The 15,370-nt window shown below is 41.3% G+C and overlaps 2 protein-coding genes across 11 annotated transcripts in view; one reads left to right on the top strand and one right to left on the bottom strand.

Moving 5' to 3' along the window:
* Positions 1–11,702, bottom strand: part of LOC110987494 (uncharacterized) — a 34,408-nt gene extending 22,706 nt beyond the window's left edge. For 5 of the 10 annotated variants that reach the window (XM_087134726.1, XM_087134727.1, XM_087134720.1 and 2 more), the window contains exons 1-6: positions 11,606–11,702; positions 9,362–9,652; positions 8,676–8,780; positions 7,823–8,035; positions 5,979–6,036; positions 2,197–2,394 (exon numbers count right to left, since the gene is read on the bottom strand). Coding sequence is in view for 1 of the 10 variants with exons in the window: in XM_087134728.1 (XP_086990854.1) it covers positions 2,322–2,394; positions 5,979–6,036; positions 8,676–8,780; positions 9,362–9,395 (270 nt within the window). In the remaining 9 variants the exon portion in view is untranslated. Of the gene's footprint in view, positions 1–2,196; positions 2,395–2,748; positions 2,945–5,978; positions 6,037–7,822; positions 8,036–8,675; positions 8,781–9,361; positions 9,653–11,409 lie in introns of those variants that run through there. The other 5 variants (XM_087134728.1, XM_087134723.1, XM_087134721.1 and 2 more) reach the window with 4 other exon arrangements.
* A 130-nt stretch (positions 11,703–11,832) lies between these two features.
* LOC110987501 (NADH dehydrogenase [ubiquinone] 1 beta subcomplex subunit 3-like) lies at positions 11,833–15,095 on the top strand. The gene is made up of 2 exons (XM_022250283.2): positions 11,833–12,036; positions 13,305–15,095. Exons 1-2 carry the CDS (start codon positions 11,918–11,920, stop codon positions 13,465–13,467), a joined length of 282 nt encoding a protein of 93 aa, XP_022105975.1. The 5' UTR covers positions 11,833–11,917; the 3' UTR covers positions 13,468–15,095.
* Positions 15,096–15,370: the final 275 nt, after the last annotated feature.

Below are 15,370 nucleotides of genomic sequence, written 5' to 3'. Positions count from 1 at the left end.
CCTTTTTGAGGCTAAATGTGACATGGGGCAAAACACACAGAAAGCCACGAAATCTAGAGAAAGTGGTCCAACTAGTGCAACGGAAACTGTAGCTTATATATCGACCTTGCATGATTTCACCCCGCTCAGTGAATGTTGTACGCATGACGGTTACGCAACATTGATGTGCGGATACGGACTCCCCGTAATGAGCAAGGCGTGTAAAAACTCAGATTGTTCTATGCTGCCAGTCACAGACCGATTGGGTTAATGACATAAAATGTAAAGTTCTATGCGACAGTGGCTGTAGCTCAGTATCAACTTCCACTTTCTACTGGCCTGACGGTGTGTTGTAAAGGAAGTTCAAATCCCCCACTGTCCAACATGGAGACGCACGTCACCAACTTGCAGTTCCTATTAAATACCGCGTCAATGTAATTAAAGTAGCTCACGAAACCATCCTGGGTGGACACCAAGAGGCACGGAAAACGTGTGATAAGGTTATGAGCGAATTCTTTTGGCCAGGGTGTCAGGCAGATATCACCTGATATTGTCGTTCCTACGACATATGTTAATGGACTATTCTAAAGGCAAAGTGACCAAGGTACATGTACCACTGGGAGATATGCCCCTTATAGATATGCCATTTAAACGTGTGGCTGTGGTCATTACAGCCCCCTTCACCCAAAATCTGACAGAGGCCGATCATTTCATATTGACCTTGATTGATTATGCAGCATCCAGAAGCCGTTGCTCTACCTACCGGTAGTATTGAAACTACCAGGGTAGTAGACGCCATGATCGATGTATTCACACAAGTCAGCTTCCTAACGGAAATTCTTTCCGATCAGGGATGACAGTTTACATCAGATCTCATGAAAGAAATGAGTAGGCTCTTGTTGATTAAACAGATGACCACTACTCCATACCATTCTTCGTGCAACAGTTTGGTTGAACGCATGAACGGTGTACTTAAACTAATGTTGAAACGGCTTCGCGCAGAAAAGCTGCGCGATTGGGATCACTATCCTGGACCTCTCCTCTTTGAATATCATGAAACACCTCACTGAAGCTTGAAATTTGCACCCTTCGAAGTACTTTCAATCGCACAGTCCATGGTCCGATAGCTACATGTATCTTACGCGAACTTTGGACGGGTAAGGTTGAAAATCCCAAAGTTAAAACTACATACCAACATGTTCTCGATCTCCGCGAGCGTCTAGAAAAGACGTGTGAAATCGCACAGCAGAATTTGCAAACGTTGGTAGATATGAACAAACACTACTACAATGCAAAAAGTCGAGCCCAAAGTTTCAATGGCGGTGACCTCGTAATACTACTCCTACACACTGACCACAACAAACTAGGGTCCTTTCCCGGTACTAGCCAAAGTCGGACATGTTGATTACCCTATAGATCTTGGCGACGGTACAGTCAAGACCTTCCATGCCAACATGCTGAAGAGGTATGTGAGAAGGTTAGTTGAACATGAAACAAATGAAAAACAAGTGAATGAAAACGTACTTGAACGCGTATGTGTGGGTGTCACTGAAACCGAACAGAAGCCATGAGAGTAGGAACCAGATGCCAAAATGAAGAAGGACAATGAAGATATGATTATGATGTCACCATTGGAAGCTAAAGAAACAGTAGATGATATCAAAATAACTGCTGGGACAGCAGGCCAAAAAAGAAAAAAAAAGTTCAGTGTTTGTCCTTTTCTCAACAGCCAATAGAAAGTGCCATACACACAACTAAGGTACATGTACATACAAGTACATGTACACATACATTGATACTCCATTGTACCCTTTCACTGCATTTCTCCTTGAAGAGCGGTTACAATGTTGAGTTTTGAACAATTCAAGAAAAAACACTGACATTAGACATTGTTATTCTAACATGAATCTAAACCTGAAACTAACCAATATGAAATGAGATTTGACACAGTCATACATGTACATGCAAACAGGTATTTAGAGTCAGCATTTGAAAAGTGGTAAATATAAAGTTGACAAATAATTGAATATTTTCAAAATTAAAAACAGCTTCATTTGGCTTCCCTTTAATCAGAAATAAGTACATATACATGATGTGAATTGGAATGCAGTTGCAGTATGCAACAAATAAACATCGCTGTGCACATGTATGCATGCATATATTACATGACATAAAGCTTTCCTGAGACATGAAGGAAATAGCCTGATAGAAACTCACCCCTTTACTGCCTCAATGAATTTCCTGCTCCGTCAGTCAATCGTTCATCAGTACACCCCGTCAACCTGAATACTGTCCTTTTGTGACCACCAGATGAGTGACAAAGTGGAATGGCTGGGCGTGGTCTATCTGCCGGCTCCCTCCCAAGACAGCACAATGGTGTCAGTAGAACAGCATAGATGCTTTCTCACTGTAGTCCTGAAAAGCAACAAAAAAACAACTTTAAACAACTGATTATGGATGATTTACACACACATGTACATGTACCCTGTATTCAACCAAAAAGCTAATATACTGGTATCTACTTACTTCTCCAGAAACCCAACATTTCAGTCAGGAAGTTTATTAAAGGAAAAACCAATTATTTCCAAATATAAAACTTCATCAAAGTCATCACAATAAAACACCCATTTATGATGAATATCCATGTATTATATACCAAAGAAAGTAAAAATGTTCGTTTGAGTGACTGGGTAGGAATTAGAACATAGAACTAATGAGATGACAGCTAAAACATTGGAGTCAGCTGCATGAAGTGCATAACTGGTGTACTTTTCAATCACATGAAGCGCTGCCGACAAAAAAACCCTAAAATATAAATTGCCAACTCGAAAATCCCATGAGCATGCTGTGCAAATGCTACTGTGTGTGTGTGGACGCCCAATATCTGCCTGCAACATAGACGGCGCAGTGCGTAGGGCATATACTCAGGACTTGGCAAAATGCTGCCAAGAGCAGATCGCATTCTATGGAAAGCCAAAGGGGTCAAACCTAATCTGTGCCTTTTCCGCGATAAGTTTAATGTTTTGTATTGTATATTGTATTGTATATGTCTTATTGGGTCGAAACCTTGCAGGCAGTCAGGAAGGGAAGGTTTACAGACGGAAATTGACCTCAGGTGATGACAATACCATCAGCAGACGAGTCACGTGACATTACACGGTGCCTCATTTAAAGTACTATATATCCTGAAGTGTATATCCTATTTGTTTCAAATCTTGCAGATATCTTGAAAAGGGAGTGCTTAAGAGGAATTTTGAGCTAATGTGATAATGAAGTCATCAGCAGACAAGTCATGTGACATTAAAGGTGCATCCTTTAAGACCCTGTATCTCCTGAAGCACATGTTTGATGGGGTTCAAATCTAGCAGATATCTTGAAAAGGGAGTGTTTTAGAGGTACATTGACCTCATGTGATAATGACGTCATTAGCAAACAAGTCACGTGACATTAAGGGTGTAACCTTTAAGGCCCTATATCTCCTGAAGTAGATATCCAATTAGGTTCAAATCTTGCAGATATTAAAAAGCCCTTTGTTCTGTTCCACAGACAGAGACCTCCAATTTTTCTTCTTCTTCTGACTAAAATCCCATTTGTTTTATGCATGTTTTTCTACCTACGACTTTGGTCCCTTGGCAACTTCAGATCTTCATCAAACTTATGTCAATGAACAACCCTTCTGTATAGATGGTCCTAGAACAATGACATTGTGATGACGTCATCAACTAATTTATTATTCATTTTTCAATATATTTTTCAGCCCATTGACTTTGTACACGTTTTTGAGGCACCATTTTGGTTACTTATCTATCTTTGATCGTCATCAAAGTTACACCAAGGAAAGACCTTGGGGCAAAGATGATACTTCAATATTACTTCATGATGACGTCATCAAGTGATTTATTATCAAATTTTACGTATTGAAATATTCCGTTAAATTTTACAAATCCATATGAAGTCAACCGTGGCTTTCCGCAACATTCTACGTGCGCCAAGTGCCAGAGTAATATTGGGCCTTCAATTCATCTCGTGTGGGTCAAATCACGTGACCCTTCCGGTTGAAACCGGAAGTGGACTAATTCTTTAAAAGTGGTAATAGGTGTTAAGTTTTTTTCAACGGTATTACCCTGTTGTTTTTAGTGCTGGGTTGAAACCTTGCCTATATCTTAGAAAGGAAGTGCTTTAGGCAAATATTGAGCTCATTTAGTGATGACGTCATCAAACAATAAGTCGTGTGACATTAAATGGGCATTATTAAAACGCTTAATCTCCTGAAGCGTATGTCCAATTGGGATCAAACCGAGCAGATATATTGAAAAGGAAGTGATTTAGACAAATATTGACCTCATGTGAGGATGACAACATCAGGTGAGAAGTCATGTGACATTAAAGGGGCACCATTTAATACGCTATATCTCCTGAAATATATGTCCAATTGGGTTGAAACCTTGCAGATATCTTGAAAGGGAAGTGATTGACACGAATAGTGACCTCAAGTGATGATGATGTCATTAAGTGACAATTCACGTGACATTAAAGGTGCATCCCTTAAAGTACTATATCTCCTGAAGAGCATGTTTGATTGGGTTGAAACTTGGCAGGTGTTTTGAAAGGGAAGTGCTTTAGACAAAATTGACCTCATGTGATGATGATGTCATCAGATAATCATGTCACGTGGCATTAAATGGGCACTCTCCCAAGCACAATGTCTCTTTAAGTGCATGTATGACTGGGTTCCAAACTTGAACATATATGGACATGATCAAATCATTTCACCAAAAGGTTTATGCTGTAGATTAATTGGTCACATTTCAAAAGGCGAAAAAGCCACCTGTTCTGTTGGCAACAGACAGATACACTGTAAGCTCTAGTTTCAATTTATGATTGGTGGTTAGGATGAAAGCACTGGGGTAGTTGTACTTTTGTGATTGCTTGGTCGAGGCTAGGTCGCGGCATGGTTGACAGTCAAAAAGTCAAGTTAAATTTTCACAAGTTCAGTGGGTTTTTTAATCTACTGGAATTCTGATACATGAACTGAATTTCCATAAAACAACTGTAAAATTGGAAAATCAGCTTGTTATAATAGCTCTGGTTGAGGAATAGATTTCTTTCACTGTTACTGCTTATTTGTGAAAAAGTTCTCGCGCAATCAGGAATTGCCTAAAACTGATCTAGCATTAGAACTAGCAAGAAAAGTGTTGTCGTCGCTCCAGTTGATCCCGTAAGTTTAATATTCACAACTTACATTTGGGAAAAAGTTTTGTAGTAGCTGAATACACACGGTGGAGTACCGGTCAGTTTCACTGAAATTTGACATTTTCCAGATGTAATCCAACTGAACAACTTTAGCGATCCAAAATCAAAAGAAAACGGCTGTGATAGTGATACATGTTTCGATACTTCAAGATGGTCATCTTGCCAGCCAGGCACTACACGTACGTGCTTTTACTTATTCAGTGCACTGCCATGCAGTGCAAAATGTACGTGTACATGTATGTACAGTATATGTACATTTACACACATACTCGAAGCTGGAGCGATGGCCCTGCATGTGCAGTGGTTTGTTTCACGTTGACAGTCACCTTTGCAATCTGCGGTCACAAGCCCTGCTGAGATAATGAGGTTCGGGGTCAGGCTTATTGTGCATTGGACCAGCAATACATGTTAAAACCGCAAAGCGTGTATTGAACAGCGTGTCAGGTTCACTGATCGTGTTAGCGTGTCAGCCAAAATTCTGACCTGTACTGTAATTTGGCATCCTACAACAACTAACCACCCATCAGGGCCATAAACTTGGGAGCCATAAATGTCAAGAGAGGTGTGAAATTCTTGACTCTGATAAGACGAGTACAAGTCCATACCATCTAAACAGTGGCAGCCAAGTTGAGGATATGCTGGATGTCTATGTGGCTGAGGATGAACAGGAGGGGGACCTTCACATACAACAGGTGAAGATAACACATCAGCACAATCAAAAAGATTACTAACATAGCTACATGTACCTGTCAGCTTGGTCCTCAATCGTCCCGACAAGCTTCAAGATATCAGTGAATATATGCCCTGCAAAAGAAGGAAGAAATGTGTGAGGCCCATGAAAAAGCAAGAAATCATCTCCAAAAAGCAGTAACACTTCAGAGAGTGAAATGACTATAGGTATTTGTAAAGTATCAGGAATTAAAGTGGAGCGCTTTTAATCCTGGGACCGCTGTGAAGCTGACCAAATAACAATGAAATGTAGGGTTGGCCTTTAAACTCAGGCCAACATGGCCAATGTGAAAAGGGTCGGACTGTAAGTGATAGCCAGAGTGATCAGTAATGTAAAGGTCAGGGTCAAACAAGGGCCTCCCTATCAGACCAAAGTAGTGCTGTGGACCACCTTCAGCACTACTAAGACACCTCTGGTGAAGGTCAAAGAGGCAAATGCCACAGCAACCTCCTGGCCTGGGAGGATCAAGGAGGCTCCTGCAGTCTACCTTTACTGAGGAAGGACAGAGGTAGGAGAGGCCACCAAGGAATCTGCAGACAGATCTTAGTATGGTGACCAGGCATGGGAATGAAGTCAAGAAACCAATGCAGAAGCAGCAGCAGAGGTTACACTATGATCTACCATATGTTACATACATACATGCATATCTGAGGCTCCAATGACTGGCAGTATAATAGAGACCAAACTGAGGTTTCAACCTCCTCGATATAATAATCACAGGGTTCTAATATAGAACTTTTAACTAAGATCAAAGTGCTTTCCCTTATTACCAGTGCTCACTGGGCCCACAAACATTCCAAATACCATCTCGGCTCCCTGAAGAGTATACAGCTTGATGCTGTCATTTCAGCTCAAAGCAGCAAAATCAACTACAATAACTATCTCTGACCTCAGAGGTACCCAATTACTCCAGGGTGTGGAGAAGCAATGAGTGACAAAGCACTTTGTCCAAGGGTACCACACCATGACCCCAGGCTGGATTTGAAGCTCGACTTTGGGCTTTACCCACTGACTGCAAATTCAATGCTCTTAACCACAAGGCCATGGGACTCCACTGAGGAATCTGTAGACAGATCTTAGTATGGTGACTAGGCATCATGGGAATATCAGGCTCCAATGCCATCAACGGCCTCATGGGACAACGCTTCTTCACAGTACACCTCCCCCCACCTTTTCTACACCTCGCCAAGTCATTTGGGCTGAATTTCTGCTGTCTATTCAGTGCCTTAATTCATGAGTTCGGGAAAACTGAAATTACAGGTACAGATTACCTTTTCTCTGTAAAGGTCGTTCCAGTTTTTGAAAGTTGTTTGAGCTTATAAAGCATGAGAACTGAAGTGCCCCACGGCACACACACCACACTTTGGATCTCAACATGCTGACCCGTCATGCATTCCAAATTTGGTGCCCTGTAATGAGGTATGCAACCCCACATTTCCAAGTTACAATGGCGTCGCTAGCCCCTTCACGGCCATTGTCAATATGGGCCCAAATAGACATCCCCTGTAATGATTCCAAAATGCACATCAAGGGGGACTTCCCCACTTAATGTTGCCTTTTTTGCAAAAAAAAAAGGTGAAAAATGTTACTGGCACCTTCATGAGGGGAAAAGATAAATCCTTTTTATAAAAGAATGACAAGAACTGGACCATCATTTTATCTCCCTGAACTCCAAAACCTACAATGTAGCTACATTACTCCATACAATGTGTGACATTTTTCGTACGGGGCACACACATACATGTACATGCATCACTCCACTGCGATAAATAGTTGTGAATTAGTAGATGAACTTGAAACCTTTAGTAGATAAACTCGTAACCTTTCTGATGTGGCAATATTTGAGAAATCAATCATCACCTTCATGGTTTTTCCAGCTTTCTCCCTCATGTCAAGTGCATCATCAACCTTCCAGTTTCACTCGGTAGTTTTGGAAACCAAGATACATGTATTTAATGTTTGCCGAAGGTCGAGAATCTCCTTGTTGAAAGCGGCATAGTCCCTCTGTATTGCTGGGACATCATCACTATCAAAGAGCACATCCTCAATATCACTGCAGTCTGTTTTTCTGACCTATAACAAAAGGAGATTCTTATATTTAGTGTACTGACACTAAATCTTATGGATGTAAGACACTGTTTGAATGCACTAGCAGCACACTCGATGTTTTCTCAGAAAAACCCTAAAAAAGCTGGAGAGGGACAGAATTCAACCTTTCCCACTGTCAATTGCTAAGATTTTGTCAAAATGTTTCATCATCATGCTGAGCCCTCAGGAATTTTTAAGCTGATGTCTTTGAGGTCATTTGACACCAATTTTCTGAAAATGGAACATGTCATTCTCAATAAACCACCCATTTTCAAAAACAGATGGACAACTAACCTGAAAGTATAACCTATGAATGACAATAACCACAAAAACTTCTGTCAGACTGAACTGAAACTTCAGAGTTAAGCTTCATAGAGTATGTGCCTTTATATGCCTGCCAAGTTTCAAAGAGATTGATCAGGCTATTGCAAAGTTCTTGAGTATGATTCAGGAAGATTTCATCTTCGCCTATCAGCTGTAAGAGGGTCTAAAGCAAATCCAAAAGCAGCAAATACCCTATTCTACATATGCCATCATATTCCTCTTTTTCCGAATTCCATATACATGATGCAACAATCATCACCTATAACAGGCTTCTTTGTGTTTGATTTTGGAACAAACTCACTTGTACTATTGCTGGAGCACCTGACCAGGTGATATGTCATGACAGCTGGGACAAGCTCCTGGTGTCTGATGAGCCAGTTACCCAGCAAGCAGATCTTAGTGCTCCCTGGTCAAAATGCAGACAGAAATGCTGTCATCGACCGACTTGCATGTCAGGAGACACTTTGCTATAAAGGTGCACTTTCCTGTGGTGGTACGTGGACCGTGGGCCCCCACTTGCTCCTCAGAAATGTACACATGTAACAGTGTGATGTCTTAAGTACAGGGGTCTATTGGCTGTACGGCCACTGTGCAGGAACAACAGATGGGCAACATGTATTCCCTCACCCAAACGTCATTATGTGTGGCTCACCACATGCACAATGGTTTGTGCGCAGAATAAGCATGACTTATTGCCCTGGACTTTTGTTGACAATTTCCTTGACTACTCTTCTTCACTTTTTATGGATCATGTTACCCCAAAACTACCTCAAAAACAGGTTTTTCAGAGGAAGGGTTACTTTCAGCGGACCCGATATACCTGTAGTCCACACAAAGTTCGCCCAACCAACACTGTATGAACTTTTTGTTCTCAGTCACACACAATAAAACAGATTCAAGTACCTCACCGGCTGTCCTTGATACACATACATTTGTAAAAAACAAATGCACTGAAACTGGCAATCCCTAATGTGCACCTACACGTACATGGGTCTCCAACAATCAGTACTTGTTTGTCCATACAGCCACTCCTGTCTTGCAAGATGTGGTTGTCCACTTGTCTCCACGTACTTCTCCCCTCCACATTCAATGGACATGGCCCCTTATCTCAAACTTCTGCGGGAGAAAGGTGTAGTGCTCCGACTGCTCTACCTTTGGTCTGGAAAGGAACTTTGAGGCTTCAGAAGTATCTCCCAAGAAGCTTTGGACTGTTTCAAGCATCAGATGGGTGCCCGATCGCTTGATGTGGCATACTTGGGATGTATGCCGAGGCACTGCCTACATTATGACATGAATTAAACATAAATTTCAACAGCTAAAGAAATGCGACAGGAAGTACTCAAGTACCGGTAAGTCACAATGGAATGATGTATGCAGTTGAACACCATCTGATTATCACCTTCATTTAATAATAGCCCTGGCTTTTTGCCATGTTTGCAGATATGTGGAAAATAAAACTTAAGTTTTTCTGGTGTGTATCGGCAAAATACAAATAGAACGTAAAATCTTACTGCAAAGACTAAATACAAAAGACAGCAGGCATAAATCCTTCCACAAAACTACTAAGCAATCACTGTCACTTACTGGACACTGTTGACAGGCAAACTTCAGATTGCAAAACGTAAAAGGATGATATTGTACATTTCAACCAACTAGTGAGGGCATTATCAAAGATACAAAGCCTGCAAAAAGTCGTGCTCCTTTTGGGTGCAGATGATAGAGCTACGGTGCAGACCAGCATAAGCTGCCATAGACAACAGTAATAAATATTCCCGCTTCAAAAAGTTAGGAAAAATACAAGTTTCTCAGGTGTTCACGACACATACATTTATCAAGTTAATTAATGCTCACTTCATCTTTCATTTTCGTTTCAATTTTCAGCTTGTCAAGATATTTCTCTACAGAGATACATGTAGCCACATCTCAAAACAGTCGTGAGACACGAGGCCCATCACTATTTTGAAAATTGATGCAAATCTCATTGCAAAAGTTGAAGGACTGCATTTGGTCCAATACTTTCAGAAATACAAGATGGCAGTCTGAACGGTAGATTTCATCCTCCTGCAAGCTTTACAGCCTCGATCTAGACCGAGAAAGGGCACTGTATTCTGAGCTCGCAATAGTGGTTTTTTTTTTAAAAAGATCTCAGGCAATGGCGCTATTTCACAGATGAGAATGGCCAATCTTAGCACTTGGTTATTTTACAATTTCTGCACAAAGAAACATTTATAACAAAGATTTTGCAAGGTATCCCACTTCAGGCAGCCTAGCACAAACATTGAACGTCCATCATTGTTTCATTTGTACAGAAAAATGTAATGGCACTGACCATGGGCTACTTTGCCTCCCAGCATATAGGCCTATAATGACAGCATTCATTTAGCCCGGTCCTAATAACTAATTGACAGATTTCCCTGCAGGTGAATTAATTTAAAACTAAGCTGAGCAACAGAAGTAAAGAGTTCCATACGGACGACAGTAATTATTCCCTATAGTGACCTACAGGTACATGTAGCTATTAGCCATCAGAAAGCAAAAACATGTCAAGAAAAGTTCAATTTTGAGGGAAAATACTGGGTCCTTTGCTCAGGCACTTGGAATTTTTCAGAGCAGTCTAAAAGGCTTTATGTACAGGGTGCCAAAAATGGTATCCGCATATATATGGAACTCTTTCCGATACAATGGTGAAGATTCTTAATAAAAATAATGCAAAGAATCCTTTGCTCATGTGTAGCTCTAAAAAAAAAAGTCTTTGTGGAAAAATAATCACACTGCCTCTTAATGGTCCAAGTTCTTTCCAAGTCTTTCAGACAAAACAGAACCATGAGCATAAGGAGAACACTGTTGTGTCAAAAGCGCACTTTGACATGCACATGGGTCCAGAAAAATGAATTCTGAGGTTTGCCTGTTTTGCTCATCAAAGTCTGAAGAACTACTTGCTTCACCATGTTCACACAATAATGTTTTCACTGTTCTTTGTAGGGACAGACTATGTGCACAGGCCTCCTCTGGGCCCCCTCCGTCTCGGGACTAACCCTCGTCCGGTGACCATGATAGAGGTTTTCCTATCTAAGCGTTTTGGACGGTGCTGCATGCAATTTGCAAAAGACAATCACAGACGGGATGCAAGGGAATAATGAGCCAGGAAGGATGGGAATCGATGTAACACTTGAACTTAAGATCTGGTGGGAAACCGGCATTTTGACAAGAGGAAGCTAATTAGTTGAGCACCTGAAGCTTGCGCACGGCGGGCTGTGGTCAGTTGGTTCATGTGACAACTTGTGGTACGGTGTCCAGCTGCCTCGGCGCGGAGCGCCCTCTATCTTACCGCATATGGCCATATCGCACCCCACCTTCAACCTCGTTTTCCTTGCGTACGATCCACGTCGGCAAGGTACGTAGCTAAGCGTGCTGTACATGTACATGTACGTTACTTTCCTTATTACAAGCATTGCAGTCGCAGCACAATTTACGGAAAAGAGGCACAAGCACTTCATTCCTGGCACTTTTCAGACGCAGTCGTTGTAGATTTAGACATCAGCCATGGGGAAATTTCCGTACGATATTCCAGATTGGAATAAATGGAAAGTGGAGGACGTTCCAGAGCTCAAGGAGATTCAAGATAGGCTCGCCAGGAGGGGTTTGAGAGATCCTTGGTTGAGGTAAATCAACTCTTAATTTGGCGGTTAGGCTACATGGAAAGTGCCTAGCCATGATGTTGGCTTACGTGATGTAGCTGCCTAGTTTCCGGACGAAGTCATAAGTGCACTTGTTTCATGTTTTGAGGTGTGATCAGTTGATCTTTTTTTTGCGCAATCAAAACAGCAGTTTGGACTACCGTCTTTTACACTGTATGGTTCCCAGACCAAACAGATCCCAACTTTGCTTAGCATTGGTCAAATGATTTTTACCGTGCTTTAGGCCTACTATTACTAAGACTATAAAACTAAACATGTTGTTTTAGTTCAATTTAAGGCCGATATGGACGACAAAATTGCAACCAAAATTTTATGGACAGAAACAAACTGGAAATCACCCATATTTATACATCAATGATCTGATGGGGTGAATAAACCTCTACCAAAAACCGGATTCATAGATGATAGAAGGCATTTTCACGGAGTCTCCACATTTTGGATTGACTGTTGTGGGGCCAAGGATACAAAGGTAGTCCAGTAGACATGATAGACAGGCCCCTAGTCTGAGGCTATAGCATGATGCTATAGTTGGGACGTAACAGGGTTACTGTTGTGCAGCAGTTGGGCTGGCCCAATGATTATTGATTAGTTTCTATAGAAAACATATCAACTTTATCCAATATGCATCTCATGCTTGAAACAATTTCACCTAAAATATGGCACTTCATCGGTGACTGCATGGCATGGCACCATAAACAATATGACTTTGGCACATGCACACTGAACCTCTGTGGTATAGTTGGGCCGGCCCAACTATAGCCCTCTAGCTGGAACGGTCCCAACTATAATTGGGACTTACATTGTAGTTGGGACATAACAGATACATGTAGGGTTACTGTGCAGGGTGAAAAATACATTCCTAGTCAAAATGCTGGATCTTCTTGTGAAACCACTTAGTTTTCCTCATTTTGATTTAATGTGACTTGTGTGGGGCAGTGCTCCTAATCCTAAGTATTGTACATGGATAGCCCCCTACATTTTTTAATTAAATTACATACAGGTACTACTGGCAATAGTTTTAGAAGTTACATGTTCAGTGTTAATTGTACAGTTAAATGGCATTGATTGGTGCTTTGTTATTAATGATTCAGACTACAGCAGTGGTGTTTGATTCACATAAAACTTGACAGGCCACACCGGAGACAAATTCTCTGCATAATTTGATTTAAAGAGCAGTATCCTTTTCTCGTCACCACTGTTCTGACTATACCAAACCCTTCTCTATCCCACAGAAATGAAGTATGGCGTTATCAACACTACATGCCGGGAGTTCCCTGGTACAAAATAATCTTCAAGGGCTTTAAGTGGGGTGCTGGAGCATTCGTCATTGCCGTAGGAATTGAGAAGCTCCTGCGGAAAGAGGACAGCCATGATCATGGAAGTGGACATCACTGATGGATGTTTGTCAAGGGAGAGATTGGAGTGGCTGTGTGTTTAAAAGAATGATTGTGACATTTGTTTTGGGAGAGGTTCTGGACAACCGAAACAAGACCAGTTCCATCTCCAGAATATTGAATTGACTGCAGAATTGGCTAGATTTCAGCAAAACTTACAACGTTGATCAGACAATTTTGCAGCTTGAGAGGTATTTTGCACGAGAAGGCAGAAAGTTGAGCAGAAAGACAACCATCTTCGACTTACGAGCAACCAAGCTGTAGAGAGTACCACTTTAAAAACAATTCCTGTGCACTCATTCTCAACATAAATGGATACATATGTATCCTGCTCAGTACATCCACACTCGGGATTAAGTCATTGCTGCTACCCCATGTCTGACAAAATCCAACATCTCGGCCCAAGTTTGCAGAGCTACCGAGCCAAAATACTGCAAAGCCAATTTTTGTGTTTAACTGAAACCAGTCACAAAAAAAAATCATTTACATGGCAGTCTGGCTTGTAACCTTATTTAGCTAAGCAAGCATTTCCACTGTGTGATGAATTTTGGTGCCTTGAAGATCTATGAAATCGGCACCTGGTTTTGCAGTGTTATGATAGATCTAGAACTGAGAAAAGCTATAGTTAGAGTTTGATGGGTTCTGGAAATGCAGGGTATTTCTTGCACCAGCATCATAAGTGACCCAGCATTGGGGTGTCAAAAAAGGCCGTGTTGCTGGTTCAGAGCTACGTGCAGGAAGTCCCCATTAAAACTATGCTTTAGTGGTGTTCCAGATTCTTCTCCACATACAGTGTTTATGGCCTGCAGTCAACTACCATGAAAGGGGCATTAATGAAAGACATAAGCAAAGTACAGTCCACTCTTCATGTAGCGTGGGTAGGAGTGGATTGTGGGAAATGACCAGGCAGTGTGGCTCAACAATGAACCTGTTTTGTTTTCAACAAAAGACAAGGTCATTCGAGAAAAGAGCATGCATGCGAGTTGGCATATGGTCATACTGATAGGGCAGACTTCACATGCACGTATGCCTCTTCCTGATGGACTTCAGACGGTTTAATATTGGGCAGCCGCTGTTATAGACCTGCTTAGCCTATAAAATTGCTTCACAGTCAGTACCAGTTAATCAGCTCACAAGTCATTGCAGATTGCTTGACCGGTTCCAAGCTGATTTTGCTCAGCAAGAAAAGGCATTTGTAGTAAATACCTGCTGAGGAGTGCCACAAGCCTGGGCAATATTAGGCCCAGGTCTAACTTTACCTTAGAGTGCTGTCCATGCTTTCACTTATAATTCTAAATACTTCCCAGGTGCTGTTTTTACCTACATGTACCTCATCTACATGAACATGTATACTAAAAGAGTTACGTTCTTGAAAAGTGAGACTTCTGCACAAATGCATTGGAAGACTTCAATTGTAGTTAACAAATGTGTGTGTTCACTGAATTTCTGTAATACATAATCCTCTTCCTCCCTCTTGTACTTCTGTTCAAAGCACGGTTGTAACATTTTTATTTAAAATGGACTTTTGCAAAATGTTAATGAATTGTAATTGCTGGTCAGTTTTGCAGGAGATTGCATGAACCCTGGGTTACATTGTAGATATGAATAAAGTTACTTGCTGAGATTTGACCAGTTTTGTGTTTACAAGCCTCGGGTTCGAATTCTTCCATATTCCTTCCGACTGAAAACGGAGCACTTGACATTGACAGGTTTTGGGAGTGGGACCGGGGAATGAAGAGAAATCTCCAAAGCATCCAACGGAGGGTTTTGTAAAAATAACAACAAAAACACTCAATAGCTAACAAGCCAGCAGCTCTCTTCAAGACTACAAGGAAGAAATATGTGAGTGCAGGAATTCATTACCAAATACAAACCAGCAGCAAAACCTGAATGATCAAAACTCC

The sequence above is a fragment of the Acanthaster planci genome, linkage group LG03 (genome assembly GCF_054643075.1).
Source record: "Acanthaster planci isolate LZ-2023a linkage group LG03, COTS_SCS, whole genome shotgun sequence".
Classification (NCBI taxonomy): domain Eukaryota; kingdom Metazoa; phylum Echinodermata; class Asteroidea; order Valvatida; family Acanthasteridae; genus Acanthaster; species Acanthaster planci.
The sequence above is the reverse complement of the archived record's forward strand: the minus strand, read 5'-3'. Positions and strand labels throughout refer to the sequence as shown.

What these genes read in the sequence shown, in the direction of transcription:
- LOC110987501 (XM_022250283.2), top strand. Translation starts at nt 11,918, where the DNA reads ATGGGGAAATTTCCGTACGATATTCCAGATTGGAATAAATGGAAAGTG. An exon ending in TTGAGAGATCCTTGGTTGAG is followed by an intron (nt 12,037 to 13,304) that starts GTAAATCAACTC and finishes TCTATCCCACAG; the next exon opens with AAATGAAGTATGGCGTTATC.